This window comes from Diadema antillarum, unplaced genomic scaffold (assembly GCF_040938485.1).
Source record: "Diadema antillarum isolate AM-2024a unplaced genomic scaffold, OU_Dant_1.0 seq00000150_RagTag, whole genome shotgun sequence".
Lineage (NCBI taxonomy): Eukaryota > Metazoa > Echinodermata > Echinoidea > Diadematoida > Diadematidae > Diadema > Diadema antillarum.
In genome coordinates, this window is record NW_027271223.1 from 560292 (window position 1) to 580442 (window position 20151).

At 40.3% G+C, this 20151-nt stretch overlaps 1 protein-coding gene across 1 annotated transcript; it reads right to left on the reverse strand.

Annotated features, from left to right (window-relative positions):
• Window positions 1–5460: 5460 nt before the first annotated feature.
• Window positions 5461–19388, reverse strand: LOC139727768 (dual specificity protein phosphatase 1-B-like). The gene is given in 9 exon segments (XM_071638746.1): window positions 5461–5493; window positions 5495–5551; window positions 5553–5582; window positions 5585–5623; window positions 5626–5687; window positions 5690–5873; window positions 5875–6113; window positions 6453–7022; window positions 18564–19388. Coding segments are annotated over 9 exon segments (1596 nt in total). The 5' UTR covers window positions 18946–19388.
• Between the last annotated feature and the right edge of the window lie 763 nt (window positions 19389–20151).

Below are 20151 nucleotides of genomic sequence, written 5' to 3' on the forward strand. Positions count from 1 at the left end.
GATAGCAGTAGTAGTAGAAGTAGTATAGTACATATAGCAGTAGTAGTAGAAGTAGTAGTACATATAACATTAGTAGTGGTAGTAGTATACAGTAGTAGTAATAGTAGTAGTAGTAGTAGTAGTAGTAGTAGTAGTAGTAGTAGTAGTAGTAGTAGTAGTAGTAGTAGTAGTAGTAGTAGTAGTAGTAGTATAGTAGTAGTAGTAGTAGTAGTAGAGTAGAAGTAGAATAAAAAAAATCTGAAACTATGGTAACAAGCATGTTATGGGGATGGATTATATCCATGTCATTAGATTCTTCTCCCTCAATATCAAAAGAGCCTTGCTAAATGGGATCTCTCTATGACCAAGTCCTGCAATGGGCTCACGTCCAATTTGTTGATATCGTATAAAAGAGACCACTAAGATTACTGCTTTGTTTTCCTCGTGTGCTTTGCCGGGAGATAAATCTGATATGTATGCTATTCACCTCTTATTATGATGAAGAGTATAATCATAAGGAGATGTTAACTTTTTGGAGTCATTAACATACAATCTTTACTCCTTCGTATCTCGACAGTGGCAAAGTCCAAAACTGTTTGAGAAAACAGCGTCCAGTTTTTGTAGTCTACAATCAGGCGTCAGTTTTATCTAACAATTTTTGACCCGTTTCACACTTAATATATTGTATAGAAAAATACAAAAAGTCAGTATGAGTATCAGATATGAGTTGGGATGTAAAGAGTTTACAGTTTTAAATAAACGGGTCCACTCCTCCCCATCGACATAAAAATTTAATAAAACTCAATAATTCTGTTTTTTTCATTGCAAGAAAATTCTCGTTTCAAAAGAAAAATCACTATTTACTGTATACTAGTATACACACGGTCAAAACCTAGGCCATTGCGGTGTGACCTAAAAATTACTTTCATGGCGCGTTATCGTATCGATGAGAAAAATAACAGCGGGTGTGGGACGGAAAAGGCAGGGGAGAGTTTTGGGAGGAAAACGCCAGATCTAAAAACGAGATTTTGCGCCTCGATCAACGAACATTTTTCGCGTCCCTGAGCTAATTCTCAGCGATGACAGTGGCAAACTATTTTATAGACGACCTTAAAAGACAAAACACAATTGTCTAAAGAATAATAAACTTGGGAACAAAATATCACGGCCCCGAATGGCAAAACACTCCACGCAGCCTTAGTCATGAGGGGTCGCGTTTTAGCCTTCGGTACAGCAAAGGACTCGATTTTAAATGTGGAAATTAAACAAACAAAAATGTTTGTGACGTGTTTAATAACAACACCAATGTACAAGGGGACACTTTCACAGGCCTGTCACTGCATTTACGTGTGAAACTGAATACGGTCATGTTAAAGGGGAATTGCGGACCAGTCAAAGTTAGTCTGAAAATAAAGAGTAAAACATGAGCACAAACAAGATTAGATAGAAAATTAAGGAATTTATGGAATTGTGATGCTTTCATGAAAAACAGTTCCCTGACCAGTCAATATCATTATGTAAATATAGTAAATTGATGATACCATCCCCTCACAATTTGCCATACAGTTTATGCATAAAAATTTTTTGTTCAAATGCAACTACATCCTATCTCAAATCCCGATATACAGACCCTGATCGATCACTATTTTCAAGTCGTGAAACCAGGAATAACATCGGCTTTTATACTTCTGTAGCAGAAAGAAACAACGAATTATTTTACATTTTTCTGTGTAACACGATTCCGTGGAAATTATTGTGAGGTGATGACATCCTCAGCTTTAAGAAAGAAGACTGAGTATATGGGCCTACAGTATAAAGAGGTCAAAAAAGATTAAAAAAAATATATATCCTTTGGTATAGATATGCCACTATCATGACTGTAATACATATTTTATTAGCACAATATAATTTTGGACACATTTTTTTTTTTTTTTTATAGTAGTCACTGACGTTATGAAAAAGCAACGTACGAAGAGCCGACACTTCCCCCGGTCATACCTGATCATCCCGTTATAAAGTGGTTTTTATTCCACACATAACGCCTTGTGAGAGACTAAGGGGTGGTAAAAACGCCCCCTTTGGACTGATAAAAATGTACACCCAATGCGATATTCGTTTTTTGTTGATCATTGAATTACAACGCTATTCTGGCACGAGAAATAGATTACTCAGTAGATAGATAGATAGAAAGACGGAAGGGGGGTTGAGAGGAGGGGAAGAAGGGGAGGGGGCGGGTGTCCTATGTTTTTAGTGAATCATTAAGTTAGCAAACATTGTATGATGTGACTTTCAACGTGCAAACTATTAATCTTCAAATTAGAAACTAGTGTCAGTGGACGTCACATTACGTATATACAATCGAATCTAAGACGCTTGAAATAAGAATTCCACAATTTGTAACTTAACCATAAAAACCATCAAATTTCCGATGACTATTATTAGTTACCAATAGCACTTTAACAAAAAAGTATCAATGATGTAACCTTACTCTGGCACAGTCATTTCTCAAGATATCACGCGTGTGTTTGTATTCATTTCTTTTGTTTTATATTAATTTGTGGAGTTACGTCAAAAATGGCTAGCAATTTTTTCAAATTTTTGACTCAAAATGAAAAATGAAATAGGGGACGTTTATACGTCATCTTGTCGGATTCATGAGCACGTAGTCATAATTGTTCCCAGTAGCATGTTTACAGCTCAGAAACCCTGTTTTCAACGTGCTTGTTTTCGTAGTTATCGTATAATCCAAAATCTCTTCGACAAGCATCTTCTATTGATGCTTTTTAAAAAGAAACCTCAAGACCTACCTTTTCAATTTAAATTGTTTATTGTTTACCTGTATGTATACTTATGTACGTATATTGTTTTGTTTTGTTTATTGTTCTTATATTTTCTGTGATACTGTTGGAAACGTGATATGTACTTGTACTTTGTTGTACAGCGCCGTATTTTTTTTAGGTAGAATGAGCGCTTCATAAGAGTCTCTCTATTGTAATTATTATCATGATTATTATTATTAATAATGATACTATTATTATTATTATCATGATTATCATTATTATTATTATTATTATATTTCATTATAGACTCTAATGTAACAAGATTGTGATTTCAGAGTTTCTGTTTTTACAAGTCTCTGTATGGTAGTGTGTGTGCGTGTGTTCACGTGTGTTGTGTGATTACTCGCAGTACATGGGCGAAAATTTTATCAATCGATGGTCATCTTTGTGATTTTATTGTCAGAACTTAGTTTCATGTGCAAATACATCACACACACACACACACACACACACACGCACACACGCACATACTGATTATTAAGATGTATAGACATATTGTATAGACCCTAAGACAGTAGTCGATATCATAATATGGGTGCAAGACAGAGTTCATTTACGTAACTTAGCCCCCCATGGACAGTTTTTTTTTTATTCTCGTAAAGTCAGAATAGCGAGTTGCTGAACAAAACAAACCACATAAAAACGAATGACTCTCCTTTGTTTTTTGTTTACCATTAAAGGTAGATTACAAATCTTTTGATCCTTGATTTAAAAATAGAATATCGACAAACAAAGGAAAACACAATGTCGTATCAAGATACAAGGTCACAGTAGAATAAATAAACTTTAAGGTCATGGTCTATTTTTATCCATCATGTTTTCCGCATGAATCAGATTGCTTTATTTCAAAACGCTTTCAGCATAAACCATTAAAAAAACTAAGTAGAGAAACATCAACTTGAATATATTCGTGACACAATACTTTGCGGTAGTCTCCTCTCCATTCGTTTTCTGATTTTGACTAGCATTAGACACGCTCACGTCTTCCGTAACAAAACCTCGTGGAGCTCAACATAGATATTGCCACAAACTCTACGTGGGCAAGAAAATGAATTCGCTGATGTGCATGAAACACATCACAAAAACATATAAATTGTACCTCAATACTACAAAAAAACTGTATAACAAAACAACGTTCCATTATCACACGTCCCACGGAGGATGATTTAAAGTATAAAAACTACAAAAAAGAGCCTCATAGATTTGTATTTTTTGCTGTGACGTGATATACATATTTTTTTTCCTCCACTGGAAAATACAAAACCCGACTTCCACGCAGAAAAAAAAGCACCATGGGGGCTTCCCTTTGCATGAATCACGCGACTTATTGGCATCCATCGATAGCACAATACTGGCACATAACTAGAAAAATGTACACCACTTTAACAATTCTGGACAGGGATATTTTCCAATACAATAGCTCAATCTTAAGTATAGGGACGGCATCGCTATGGTAAATGCGCTTTTGGCAAAATGAATCGGTCAAGATTGTTAAGATAGGTGCAAGAACAAAATAAAAAAAAAAAAAATTACGTAGGGTAAAGGTCCCCAAGATGGAACTCCTAAATACATAATTATAATTGGCAAACGAGGAGACAGATTTAATATCAAGCAAGTATTTATTCTTTTTAAGGAGTCCTCCATGAAGGTGGGTAAAATAAAAGGGCATATCCGTAATGGATAAACGGATATAAAACCACACACAGTACTAAAACCCGATGGGGACTCGTTTCATTTGATGAATAATTCGAAATTGACAATACATTCATCCACCTGCACAATAAAAAGGCGGGCCACCATAGATGCCATTTCATTTTCTGGGGAAAGAGTGGCCTGTATGTGCAGGTTTCGACAAGATCGCATCACTTCATTACAAGACTCCAGTTTACCTTGAGCAGGTTAGCTTTTCTATCAATAAACATCGTTTATTATAATCATACCAATGTGTTTCAGATGAAGGTGGGGGGCGTGTCCCCTCAATAACATGCTTTGCGTCATTTAGGCACTATCTGGTAAAACACGCCGTGTTTCACGCAAGATACACAAACTCTATATGAAAAATGGACAACGGTACAGTGTATAGAAAATAACTCAAAAATTGCAAGTTTTCCCGTCTCGTCTGATTGTAATCGAGATACATACATACATGATACATACATACATACATACAATACTTACATACATAACTCAGCAGCACACATGGTCGCATTTCGCGCTAGTGCATCACGCCGCAAATTTTGCATACAAAAAACAATTATTTTACAGTCTCTTGAACTGGCGGCGTGATTTTGCTGAGCATGATACTCCACTCACACATACACACACGCAACCAAGGGACATATACATACAAAACGGGGAGATAAGATTACACAAGCATAGCCAACGCACAGACACAAAATACACTTGTTTCCCCAATGTCTCCCTGGCAGGAATGTGTAAACGGACAAGAAAATTGCTTTAGCAACAATTTTCAGTCGGGAGGCAAGTTTCAATTGTCTATAAAAAAAAATAATAAAAAAACACACAAAACACATCAATGTCTATCTCCTTTTTGCTTCAGTTTCAGTCCTGAATAAAGAATACATATGCAAGAGAAGCTGAAAAAAACCATTTTTCGTTCTCCAGTTCTACGGGGGACTGTTTACATTGGTGAGAAGATAGGACTCGGACAGGGGACTGAGATCGGAGCATTCCAAGGCACAAGAGTGAACTCCCGACTTGGGCAGGACGGGGCAGGTTGAAGTTGAAGGCCAGGGTCTGTTTTTTCTGGACGGCGTGCCCGTTGGACTTGTGGTCTGACTCCCGCGTACAAGGCAGGCGACACGCTCCGCGCCATTCGCTTCACCAGCAGCGGGGAGCTGCCCAAGACTCAACTGCCGTGTGGCGCCCCACCTTCTCCACGCTGGTGCACGGTGAGGGACTGGATAACGGGCTCGACGTCGAGTTCAGGTCGCAGTTGACGTTGCTGTTGACGTTTGAGTTGGCGTTGGAGTTGGAGTTGGTGGGGAAGGTATTGTTCGCATGGCCACCGTTGCCAGCGAGGCTGCAAGATGAAGACGTTGTCGTTGGTGCCCTGCTTCCGGCTGCTGATCAGCTCATTCTCATAGCGTAGCAGCTGGAGCATGAAGGCGAGGTTGGGCGAGATGACGGTGCGGACGCTGCTCACGAACTCGAAGGCTTCCTCGAGGCGGATCTGACGGACTTTCATGAGGTAGGCCAGGCAGATGGTGGCTGAGCGGCTGATCCCAGCATGGCAGTGGACCAGGACACGGCCATTATTCCTCTGGACCGACTCTCGTACAGGAGATGAAATCAAATAGGGGTGACGATTACTTTCAAATACAAATGTTATTACTAAGAGCTATGTCAAGAAAAGACCGAGAATCATGACATATTCATTAACTGTAAAAACTACTACTCATCTCACAACAAAGAAATGACAAAACAAAACAAGTAAAAACAAAACAAGTAAAAACAATACACAGAAGAAACAAAAGAAAACAATATCATTATTAAATAACTCCAACGTAGGCACTCTAGATTGCAGCAATGAATGACAGGCACCCCTTTTCAAGGCGGATATCTTATCTCCGACTCTATGGCCCGTTTTAACCACCGTCTCAGTAAACTTACCGATGAAGTTTGTCGCCTCTTCGAACCATGGCAAGAGATCGGCATCCGTGCTGTCGTCCACGGGAATCTGCATGTACCTGAAGCAGGTGGGGAAGTAGTTGGGTAGTCTGGACACGTTGAGCACGGCTGTGATGCCGTGTTCCTCGAGCACGGAAAGCCGGGAAGCGTGGAAGTTGCTGCCCAAGTAGAGATGTGGAAGTAAGGGCACCAGCCCATTGCACTCGTACGCGGGTCCGGCGGGGACAGTCTGGCATCCACTAGGCACCGGCAGCGCGGGAGTGTGCGGGCTGGGCGTGAGCGAGGCCTTGTAGTCGAAATCCTGGTTGACGTTGATGCACTTCAGGTTCGGCAGAGACAGCGCTGGTCCTCGCCGGAGCAGCGGCGGCCGAGGGCTGCGCGGCGATGTTGTGGCAGACGGAGTCTTGCAGTTGCGGGACTCGGTGAGTTTGAGCACTGGAGGTGGTGAGCGCTTGACGGGGGCAGCTGGTGGCGACTGCATAGCGGAGGACGAGGGATTTGGTGGAGTGACACAGAGCGTAGGACAGTCCAGAGAAAACTGGTTGAAGCCACCTTTCGAGGAACAGAGAAAAAGAAAAAACGGGTGAAAATGCAGGTGGAAATTAGGGGGAAATCATATTAACATGAAGTAGTTTGTGAGAGACTGCAAGGTTGCTATTTTTCTGATAAATCATCTGAACAATGCATACACAAACTAGATATACTGAGAATCGTGGTTTGAGTTCGGGCTATGACATAGTAAAGATAAATGATATGATCTGCTGTCAAAATCACTTTTTGAATATCTGCTTCAAGAATAGAAATGCCGTATAAACCTGATCACCTTATGCGCGTTTGTACTTCATATATCTACAAAACCAGAAAATCGATATATACCTGCAAGAGTACACGAAGGCATATCACTGGCGGAGAAAGTCATTTATTGTACAAAGATATATATCCCGAGTAGTCAGTTAGACAGAGCGTGAACGAGAATCCAATCGCTGCAGATCTTTCAGTAGTATGGAAAGAAGCCAGTAATCCGATCAAGGTAATGTATGGCAAAGTAGGCACGAGCCCATAACAAGCAGCAATATAATAGTGGTAGACAATGCGGTAACACAGATGCACTTGAGCGGGAAGCAGTACTCAAGTACAGAGTACTTCCAGTGGGACACCCAAAACATCTGAATGCGAAAGAATCTAATTAGACCTCGTCGATAAACAGCCCGGTATTTATACGTCGCTGGCACGCACGCCTGTCATTCAGAGCGCTGGATCCGCGCGCCCGGAAGTTCATTCATTGTTTGTACAGCCTCCCCATGCATACACACGGTGCGAGCGAAGGCAGCTGCGCGCACAAACTGCTGCAAAGGCAAGCAATACTGGAGTGTACAGTCATATCCAATGACAAATACTAGTACACTAGTACTAGTATTACGTCTGGGTAAGCCCCGATAACGCATTTCGCAAACACATAACATACAAATATGTTGTTCATGACCAAGCATACGCATACACAATATCGCGGCACCTTTTACCGACCCGAGTCCACTACAGCTATGGATATGTAAAATCAAGAATGTACACGCAAGGACTTGATAACTCCTTGGTACACGCTATATGATATTTTCTTCAGCGTTTGATCTAGGAGGAATATGTATATATCTACTAACTATTATAATACACAACCTTATCAGTACATGCTTATCATACATGCAGTCGCATGCTAACTGACAGATTTGATAGTACACTGGCAGGAAGTGGTGACGAATCAAAGCAGACGGAAAACAGACTCTCTCTGAGATTGACATATCCTCTCGGAATTTCCCAAATGGAGAGTTAGCTTTGCACCCGAAGGAAGCTTATCATGGCGAGGTGACGGTCTTCATCCCCGCGGTATTTCGATGGAAGTCACAAAATATCACACCTGAACAGTCTGTTGTAGGCCTCGACAGCAAACAGTCGTTAATACAGGCATAGACTTGTTGTTAACCCTTCTAGTGCTGGACTGCAATCCAGCTACCGATTGTACATTATGCACATTTTCACTGAACAAAGTTCATGTGCGAACTGTATTGAAACTGTTGGGGTATAAGGAACTTTTTCCTCGGTTATACATCACTGAGAGTTCACATGATGAACGAGCGTACTTCTTTGTCTATAATGTGTAAATGACGTTACTAAAATGAGCCCTCTTGAATTGCTTAGTATGGCATCGTCTTTGCACGACGATTATACAGTACATAGGCCTACTTAATGATGTGGTATCGGCTTAATAATCAGACATGTGATGCGCTGTAATCAATGTCGTGTGGTTTTCATGCATAAGTGCCGTTTACTTGGTAATTCAGGAGGGTGGATACCCCCGTATATGCACTTGTTGCAACTCGGGTTGCTTGGCATTATGGTTCAAATCATTGGGAATGATTAATAGCAATGTCCGCAGATTTGTTCTGGTCATTTTGACACGTGAAGGACCAAGTCATTGCGAAAGCGCTAAAGTCTAGTCATACGATGTAGGTGTAGGGCCTATATTCGTGGCAGTTGAAGGAAACAGTTTCGCTTTAAAATGAAATGTTGTGTCATCAGTACAACCTCGCACACGCCACCATGTCAGATGAATCAAAGAGTACAGGGATTCTACAAATAAAGAAACGGAAGTGATTTACAGAATGGAATCTCAAATTGAAAATATTGCGCTCAAGACAAAGTTCCCGGATCTCTACAGCTGAGGGATTAACGGGCTCTTCCGTCACTACTATACCTCTCAGGTTAATCGTGTTTGTAAACAATTTAAGAGAAATAAGGACAGCTGGTTTGCCTTCCTTTTATACTCTTCTTAAGAAATTCATGCAAGCTAAAAGCGGTGTAGTTATTGTCTTTTGTTATGCACAAAAATGTCAAAATCACATATACTGTATATGGCAAAATCACTGCATTGAATGGATATAGGACTATTAAGGCAGTCCGAAGACATGGCTGCACTCATGAAAAGGATGGCGACGCGAATGTAAGTGAAAATCCACTCAGTTTACTGTGACACATAGGAATAGGACTGGAATGGATTGAAAACGGATAACATTGAAATTTACGGAATTTTATGGTTTTTCGATGTGTTTCCCAGAACAATGACATTTTTCCATACAGAGAATCAGATACAAAGTTATCTGTATGATACTGTATGTCTTAGTCACAGTCGAATATGCAAATTAGACGAGGATGTGCACGATGTCACTACCTCATCAGTCTTCATTCTCTCCTCTATAGATCACATCTTAATAATGTTTACTCCTGTACATTAATTCAATAAGATAAAAACTTGTCATACTCATAGCGAGTTATTTTCCAAAAGATGTACCGATTTTTATCGATTAATTTGACGAAGCAATAGGTAGATAATGTTGAGTTGACATAGAAGTGACTAATCATAATCATGTTCTTGTAAACTTCAGGGTTATTAACATTTTGTACGTTTAGTTTGTTTGTTTGTTTGCTTCTTTTTTTTTTGCTGCATATTTCAAGTGATGTTTTGTTGAAAAGACGAGACGATCTCTCACTTTTTTTTTCAGTTGCGCTGTGTATAAGGCACTTATTCACGTGCGTGCTTATTAGCTAATGGTTTAGATTTTGGCGCGTAAAAATAACACTCCGCGGGAAGTGATAAATCGGGACACAATATCCTAATTTCCCTTGGCTGAGCCGAAACTGAAGCTCCCAGCTTCCCGCGTTGCAAGTCCCTGTCATCCTATGTTGCTCTTCGGTCCTGCGGAAACTCTCACCCCGTGTCAAAATGGAGCTGTAACTCATGCTGTATGAATATTTTATGCATGTGTGTCTGTGTGTATATTGTGTTTATTGTATACATATTATGTTGTGCGTGTGTGTGCGTGTGTGTGATGCTCCCGCGCAAACGGAGAATATCATTACCACGATTATCCCCTCGGATAGGCAGTTAAGTAGCGAGGAAAGGAACCCATTATTAGCATTACGAGTCTGGAAGTGAAGTAATAACAGCTGCGGACATGTCACTCCTTCTTGTTAGGGGGGGGGGGTGGGTAGAGAGAGAAAAAAAAGAGAGCTGTATCCGTAGTCTTCAACATTCTTGTTCCCCTATCACATCAGAATACTAGTGCTGTATACACTGAAGAGAAGCGATGATTAATTCTGTCCGTTACTAATCATAGCCAATGAATTCGACCTTGTCGGATAATTATCATGTCCACGTGGAAACGATTCGTACTGATATTCATGACCAAACATTACTTTACTCAAACTGCGAAACGGATGTAGGTAAGTAGAAAAAATTATGTGAGTTGTACAAGATGCACCATTGATGTTTGGCGATACAATGTATATATGGTCACGACTTGTGCGATTATACTTATTGATGGAGATGAAGAGATCGAGATGTAGGCCTATATTTTTGATAGAGACACAGAGCGAGTTAGATGTAGGGAGGGCAAGGGATGGATTTATAGCTACCGATACTGTGCACACTCTCTCACATACGATCACGCTCCCAATACACATTCAAACACGAGTAAAGGACTGGTGAACTTCATACTCATACATAATTCACATCAGTCCCTACAATGTAGTTTCTCATGTTAAGAACGGAAATAGGGGAGAGAGTAGAATAGACACAACGCGTTCTATCCTACACACAAACAAAAACAAAGTATGTGGATACGCGGTTAATCGATATTGACTCGGACAAATCAAATGACCCTTTCTCACACGTCACACGGAATAGAATTCACAGACATCCTTGACCAGACGAAATTGACCCGAGCGACGCGCACATTCCAGCCTTTCTCTCCTCTAACCCTTTACAACAAATCTCCGTAAAGATGTTGAAGGGCAAGCGTAGGGAAGAGATAGATGAGGGGAAAAACGTACAATATATTTTCACACGACCTTTGGGGTATGTTTTTCTCCCGTCAGATACGGAAAGAGTATATAGCATGAATTCAAAGAGCGTTTTGCCTGTATTTACCGGTCAGCAACCTTGACCGCAAAAAGCATGCATAGCCGCTGTTTGGGTCAGTTGCGGCGTTTGAACCGAATATGGAAGAACTCTGCATGACTTATGTTGGCGTGCATTCCATGGCGGTTAATACAGTTCCCTTCATATCCGTCAGTTCAAATGGCAGGCCTGACAACGTGACTACATGATAGTGGGTTTTGTTTTGTTTTGTTTTGTTTTTTCATATGGTAGAAGAACTCAAGAAACTACGCAGGCCTACGCCTATTTTATCTTATTCTATTTTAGAAAATCACATGACTTTAACACATAAAGACGACTCCGACGTCCAAACTAAATTTGTGTACACAAGGTTTATACTTCTGGTACTTCACGTGTTATATTGTTCATGAACTGAGCAGATGTGTTTTTGTTGTCCTTGTTTTTTTTTTTGAAATCTCATTGCAATAACCTTCCCAAGACAACTCATTTTTTTACATGGCGTAATTAGCAGAATGAAAACATAAGAGTGCCTGTACATTCTGCACTCCGTTTGGAGTGGGTGTGTTTATTTATCCCGGTTTCTATGTTTACAATTATCACGTGAGTAATCCCTTTGAGAGAGGCATGAGAGTAGTACAAATCAAAAAATATTGCAGCAACATGACATGGTATTGTGAAAGCATGTGCTGTCGTTAGTCTTTCTTCTTCTATTCTTTTTTTTTCCAACATCTGTATGGGTCTATACAGTTATGTACTGAGTAGTTCACATAAGCCATTGGGCCTGTGTGTACAATTAATACACTGTAGGCCGCTAAAACACGGGGCAGTATAACGGAATTGATAGTAACAAACGTTTATTTTTAATGTATGAAATGTCCCCAGTGTTGTGTATATCATGTACCAACATCTATACAGTATAATAACATATACATGTACTTTCGTTGTCCAAGGAGGTAGTATACTATATACATGTAGGCTTGCAATTGGGATGTCAAGATTGCGTAAAGATCGAATATGTTCAACAGGACAGCGAATGACTGCTTTGATTCCATGGTATGTCTTTCACATTGCATGTACGTTCATGTGAAAACTATATCCATGGGGCGTTTCGACGAAAATTACATTCCTTGCGCTAAATGAAGCATTATCGTTTTTTCACACCTTCTCATACCTCCGCACAACCCAAAAGAAATTCTAATACATGTATAAATCTCATTTTCCGCGTACAGTATAACCTTCCACTAGTCTTCTCCGAATAGAATACGAATATTAGAGATGTCTCGCGAGAACAATATTTATTTCATTTTATACAATTGCCATTCAGATGTGTCTTTCCTGATGGAACAAAAATTGTGAGCCAAATTGTTGCCCAGTGGACTGCAGATTCCTTAACTAGATTAAACATCGCTTGTCAAGGCGCAAATACACGATGACACTTATTGCACTTATGTGTATTGCACTATATACAAAAAAAAAAAAAAAAAATAGAATGGTGTTGCTACTTCAACCTACGCATCGATTCACGAGGAGGCACGACGATGTCACACATGCAACAACCGGAAATTAGCTTTTCGCACGGGGATGCGAGAAGGGCAGAATCGACACCGCCCTCGATCGTTACGCACAAACTGTAATTGGCGCTCCAAGCTTCATTGAGCGAACAAGGTAATGATGAGCCGCGGGAAATTAATGAGCTTAGACCACGATGACCGTTGTTTTCCATGAAAGACAAAACAAAACAAAACAAAACCCAACAACAAAAAAGCAAAACTACTAAACAAAACACAACTGCATCCTACGAGGGACCCATCTTAACTCTACCCGTGGGTGTCTTCCATGAACCAAAATCTTCATTATATACAAGGAGCCATTAATTTAAAAGACATTTGTAGGAACATTTTTCGAAGAATCAGCTACAAGCTGTACATACAAAAATACAAACAAACACAGCAAAACAAACAGAAAGTTCCATATCAGGGACATGAACTGAAACAAAATAGTAGGCCTACATAAAAAGCCTCGCTATATTTGCAACTAGAATACTACAATGTATATAAATTATAAAAAGTTTGATGATAAAGACACCCGTACAGTAATTACAATGAATCCTTCCGGACCGTATCCGTAGGCAGTATAAATATACTTACTACAACACTTGTATGGATATCAAAATTACCTGGAACACATGGTAATGTATAATACAGTGGACTCCCGTTATAACGAAGTCCTCGGGACCGGCAATTTTCTTTCGTTATATCGAAATTTCGTTACAACCGAACAAATAAACAATGAAAACACGTTAAGTGGATAATGTTGCGGCCTGAATTTTTACTTCGTTGTAACCGGAATTTCGTTATCACGCGTTCGTTATAACGGAGTGCACTGTAGCAATAATCGTAAATAATAACATCAAATAACAATATTAAACTAACCCCAATCGTTGGCTGTCAGAATACTGTTATTCAACTCGTTGCGAGACATTTGCTTAGTGTCGTTACTACACCTGTATACGCGACAAGACATGCGATGGTCCTTTCGATAAAAACAACAACAACAACAACAACAACAACAACAACAACAACAAAGCAACAAAAAACTAACACAAACTCAGTTTTTCAAGTCGAAGAGTCCTTCGTTGGAATGAGAGCAGATTTCCCCCACACTTGTTTAGTGCCCCCATCCTCATCCCGGAAAGGGTAAAAGGGACTGGGATAGGCCTACATAAAAAACGCATAATTTCCGGTGAACATAATACAGTATGCTTCATATCCTACGAAGATATCTGGCAGGGTGATTTATTGCACACCGACGAGCATATACAGGTACCTTGATGAATGCACGCCGTTGTTTATTACTTCCTCACAACCATTTTTTTTTTCATTGAACAATCGATTATTCATGCCACAGCTGATGTGCACATGCTCAGTATGACTATGGAGCTATTGCCAGAGCTGTAGCTCATGGTATACCGTTCCTCATGGGAGCAGGGTGATATTCACGAAGAGGCTGTATGGAATTTACATCATTTTACATTAGTAGCAAGAAGACAAATGCATACACACTCACACACACACACACACACACACACACACACACACACGCAGAGAGAGAGAGAGAGAGAGAAAGAGAAAGGGGGGGGGGGAGGGAGAACCAATACTCGTTTGGATAATTATAATCAACGTCTCACTGTGTACACTATTATGAGTGCACTGTACAAAATCAATGTAGGCTCTGCCAATTTCTATAACGCAATTTTCTAAGAAGAAAAGATTTATGTTGTCTTTACCATACGGGTTGCCTTTTATCATGGCCTGTTTTCCACCTTTCCCACCCTCTGCCCTTTCCTGACACAATACATATATATGTGTATAGGGGGCCTACTGCATACACAATAGGTAGGCCCTACTAATCGTAATACATACAATGTATATTTGAAGGACCGTACGTAGTAAATGTTGTATAATGTAAGTACTAGAATCATCAACTGCTAAAGTGAAGCTGATATATTCCATCACTTGGTAATCCCTGTGCGCTATTGATATTCATTGTAGCGCTCAATCACTTATGAAAACATCTCACCCTCCCCGCCCCCTCCCCATTCGTGGATCTGCAGTAGTAAACCTTGGAACACGTTTTCACCTGCTCTACAAATTACGCACAAGATTGTACTGCTAAAAACAGTTCGGCTTTCTCCATCACTATCGTCATGGAGGAAATCATCATGACAAATGCTAGGATCTCTGACACAAGGAGTGGGGTGCAAGTGAAAGAAATACATTATTTCGAAATAAAAAAGGTCAATGTACTTCTAGAAACTTACAGTAGCCAGCAGTTGGTGACCCTTAGCTTGTTAAGTACAATTGTATACATACAATACAAATGTAACTGTACATACATGTACATCGTATCCATATTTCTCAGAATATCTGCATACATATCACAGTATCTTTCCAGCTAACTGGACGCATGTTATAGATTTCTAGTACATGTATTCGTCGTATACAGATACACATGTTGACTAAGTGATAACCGTGAGAACACAAATTTATGAACAAGCAAGGCAATGCATGTAGGCCTACATGTAACCTGACCAAGATCAACTAATTCACGTACACCGACATATTACATTGTAATAATGTACTAGCATTAGACACTCAAATTTGATAAGCCATTGTGTACAATGTATACATAGAATGAGTGACCCAGCACTGTACTCGTCACTACATAGTAGGCCCTAGAAAGTAGGCCCCGTCTCCTTGGTTAGACCAAAGATGTGTGACCCCCTTGTCGGTCAGGTACATCAAACGATGTACTAGAGACAGCACTCACTTCCGGTCAAATTGATTTCTGTAATTTTGTGTGATTAATTTTGGAAAACCGGACAGGTCCTATAACTATGTAAATGTACATGGTTATAAAAAAACGGTGTACAATGTAAGTAGAATGAAAAAAAAAAGAGAAAAGGATAAAACATATAGGAGATACGTATTTGACCTACAATATGAGGGAGAGGGAAATTGAGAAAAAAAAAATATTGTGCCACGCCACTGTGACTAACATAAAAACGAGTAAAGACGATATTGAGAATTCATTTCCGCACGACGAAAAGGAGAGACGCATAATAATGTTGGCCATATGCTCTCCCTCGACTCTGCGGGAACCAGTAAATGGCACACGCGACTAGCTGGGGCACGTGGTTCGAAAACCAGCCAGCAAGAGTTATTAATGCATTTTTCAGATAATTTCTTCAGCTGCCTTCGCCGCATTATACAGGCATACGGTGCACGAAAGCTTCCGGTATGCGTAAACAAGCTCAGCTGGAAAGGGGTCAATAGAGGACGTACACTACATATTCCAGCATGCGACTGTAGTAATCCGCGGACTTGCATCAATCGCTCCTACAGCGGAGGTACATTCTCTCTCCGACAACGGCAATTTCATTATACAATATTGGGAACGTCGACAGATGCGCATAATTATTAGGAGGGCGGCTGACTACAAAGTCATTGTTTAATGCTATAATACAATAATGCCGTGTAACGTAAGGTCCTACAGATTGCATTATATTTTGTTCTCATTCTTGTGAAGGAGCGCTCGAATGTACAGACTTAGATTTTGATTGCAAATGGGGGGGGGGGTGCTGATGACTGTCCGTTGTAGATCAATAAAGCAAACTCGTATGCAAACATCAGCAACATGCGGCAGCTCTTTGAAAAACACTTGTTTGAAATGCAGTAAACAGTTTGATATTATATCTTTATATACATATAAAAAATGTACTACAATTTGTACAAGACTCGAAGATGGAAAAATACACTATGGTCATAATGGTGTAACTCATCCTCAAAAAAAGTTTCCTGGGTTTGATGACGATGTGGTGTATATGAAGCAGCTCAACAAAAAAGGCCACGGTGAGCCTATTGTAACTGGCCCCCTATCCTTGGTACTTGGTAGTGATCCTCCAAAAGACCCCAAGCGGAGCTGAAGTGGCACCTGATGCACTTGTCATGCGGATGCGCAGTTTAAGTATCGACTCCATACACCTGTACATTGTAGTACTAGTAATACAGTGTTGTGCTACTATACTGTTACATGAGTCACGCTGCAACATATCGGATACTCACATCTACTATGACAGTATATGTATTACCTGAATCTGGAATCAAAGAAGCTCTTAAGAGCATCAAGCATTGGATGTCAAGCCAAAATATCATAAGCGCACGCAGCTGCAGTGTGTTTCACCTTCAGGAGGAAGAGGGTGCAAGATGTACAATGTATTTATATGAGAATGCCATCAGGCTTTGCTGGTGATGATGTCAAGAAGCCGGCTTTGATGAAGGGTATCCATAAAAGGGCTATTTTTATGGAGTAGCCCCATGGTCACACGAAGGGAGATTTTCAATACCGGGTACTCATCGCTTTTGAAAAGGGATCTTTGGAGGCTTGGACTCGAGGCCGCGAACACGTCGACAGGAGTGCAGTGGGCGGAGCAACCTCGTCTCCAGGCTACGTTACGTTACACGTGTGTATACGTACTAGTACTTCTTCATCTTCTAAATTATACAGCATTCCCGTTCAATCATGGTGTCCAATTCAGCCCGGCAGCACCATTCATTCATTAGCACTTTTGGGCTATGATATGGAATATGGACCCACAAGACAGTCACTGCCACATGATGGTCAATATCTACAACAATACTGTTCAATACTGCAAGTACATGTAGGAAATGAAGTGTACAACAAATTCAAGGCACAATATCCCTCTCTAAATTTGCCATGAAAACACAGGAATTATTTGACCTCCTTTTGAACTATTGCATACTGGAGCACCAGTAAAGAGGAGGCGGATGACGTGTGGATGTTGAATCAGCTGCTGTACGAAGACACTCGTTTGTTTGTTTGTTTTGATTTGATGACACATTGGGTTCTCTTGCTCTTCTACTGAAATTATTAAAGTCTATGAAGTTTAATAGTAATAGAGTACAGATGTACTTATTACAGACGTTTCACATTAAAACCATAAAGAATAGACTAGTTTTCCGCATGTAATCTCTGTCATTTACATAAATCAGTACATCTCTTCATTACTCTGCCTTGAGCTGCCAATGTGTACGCATGCCCACACAAATAATTTACCTCCTGTCTCTACCACCACTTGTTTGAGTTTGGAAGATGTTCCTATAGTATTATTACAGATACAACTCTCCAAAAGTAGACAGTACATACACATAAATCAGATTCTAAAAAAGATGAAAAAACTCGTGACATTGACCCAGAAATACAGGACTTTTTGACGTGTATCGGATCACTGCAGAAAGTCGCCCCAAAGCCAGGTCGGTCTAGGGACCATAGTAGCTATTTAGTAGATATTATCTACTACTACTAGATGTAGCTACTGAGTATTTACTTTATAAACTAATACTATAGGCCTAGTTTCTATATACGAAACGAAACGTTAGATAGACCAGAGTTTATTATCTATCTGTTAGAAGTTTTCTCGCCGCAACCTACCCCATGCACAATGACATAGAAACCTACTGAGTTTTTTTGCTAGAGCCTACAAGTAGGGACAGGGTCTAGTATAGTGTCTAGACTCTAATATTTTTTTTAATATAACTATACAGGGAAAAAATAGAAAAACTTACCAACGAGAAAGTAAGTCTTGGTGGAAAGTTGGAGGAAAGGTCCTTGAAAGAGTGTCTCAAGCACCCAACTAATGTTAGCCTGGTTTTCTGTCTTAGAAACGACTGTCGAATCGTCGTCGTACACCACCACGGCTTCATAAAACCCAGCGAGCAGGCGGTTCCTAGCTTCGCCGCACGGGACCAGGTGGTCCAGTGGCAGAGGCCCGTTGGAGCGTCGCTTCAGCAGCAGTGGACAATGAACATTGCATGCGTTGACGATATGACGACTATTGTAGCACAAAAATGACCTACAGTCCAGAATCAGAACCCTGAATTCCTCCGTGCACAGCCATGATTTGAGTTGTGACCCTATGACAGGCTGTACGCAGATGGAAACAGTCATATTGGAATGATGTCCAAATGAATAAAATCTGCGGTTATCTCTCTCTGTCGCGAGGAGATGCGATGTTTCGTGTACTCACAAATCGAAGTCTATTAAACGTGTTAGGCACTTTGCTCTCTGTAGCTCCCGCAGACCAAACGTGGTTGATGAACAGCTGCGGCTAGCAACGGAAAGACTCTGTGCAAAGAATAATTTGAACGCGCCTTTGGAGTGTCTACATGAACAAGATGAACGGAGAAACGCTTTCCTCCTCAGCGCGCCGTACAATAAACTGTCTCTAACACGATTCCATGTGACATGGTTGTTACGTTTCCTGCTGCATTATGACAGATGACTGAACTGAAGTGGTAAATTACCAAGGCCACAGGACGCTCCAGTACCTCTCGGAAAACCGCAAAATTAATTCAACACGCCTCGCACTAATACGGACAACCACGGGCCCATTAAATTCAGACACAACAAAACACGGACGGAACACGAAGCGTACGTACAAACAACGCGGCGATGCCGTGTCCCTATTGTCCCGATTGACAATAATGGCGGAAAGGATCCTTTGATATCACGCTGTTGCTAAAATAGTTATACCAACTTTTCGTTTAAGCTTGATTTCTAGCCTCAATACTTTTACTATGCCACTATTACATGAATTTGAATGTCTCTATTCGATGAGATATGCCAAGTGCTCAGTGAAAAATTGGTCAGAAGCAAGGAGCATAAAATTTCATTCATAAAATTAAGTGACACGATCACATCAAGATTTGCATAAAATTCATCCGCGTGTGTGAATGAAATAAGTGACGTCGCGTATACGTCATGCTGGTATGTCCAACAGAGCGTGAAAGGGGATCCACAATGACAAAGGTGCATTCAAGGAGGTGGGAAAGAGTTTTCAAAGCAGAATATTGTTCAGCCGAGGCTGAAATGATTCCAAAGATTGTATGGGGTCCTTACTTCTATCGACACTGTGGGCTTTGAATATCCCGTACTGACCTTACTACAATGCTATGGACCGTCGCAGATACGAAGATACTGCTGCTTTTAAAAATCGGTATAGATCAATGATAACTAACTAAAAGTTAATAAATATTTACTCATATTCATCAGAAATGTCAAAAGTCAGATAACAAATCTGTGTAAGATAAGATACTTTTAGACAACAATACAGACGTACTTAAAGATAAAAATCGCTTTTGAATGATTATCGTC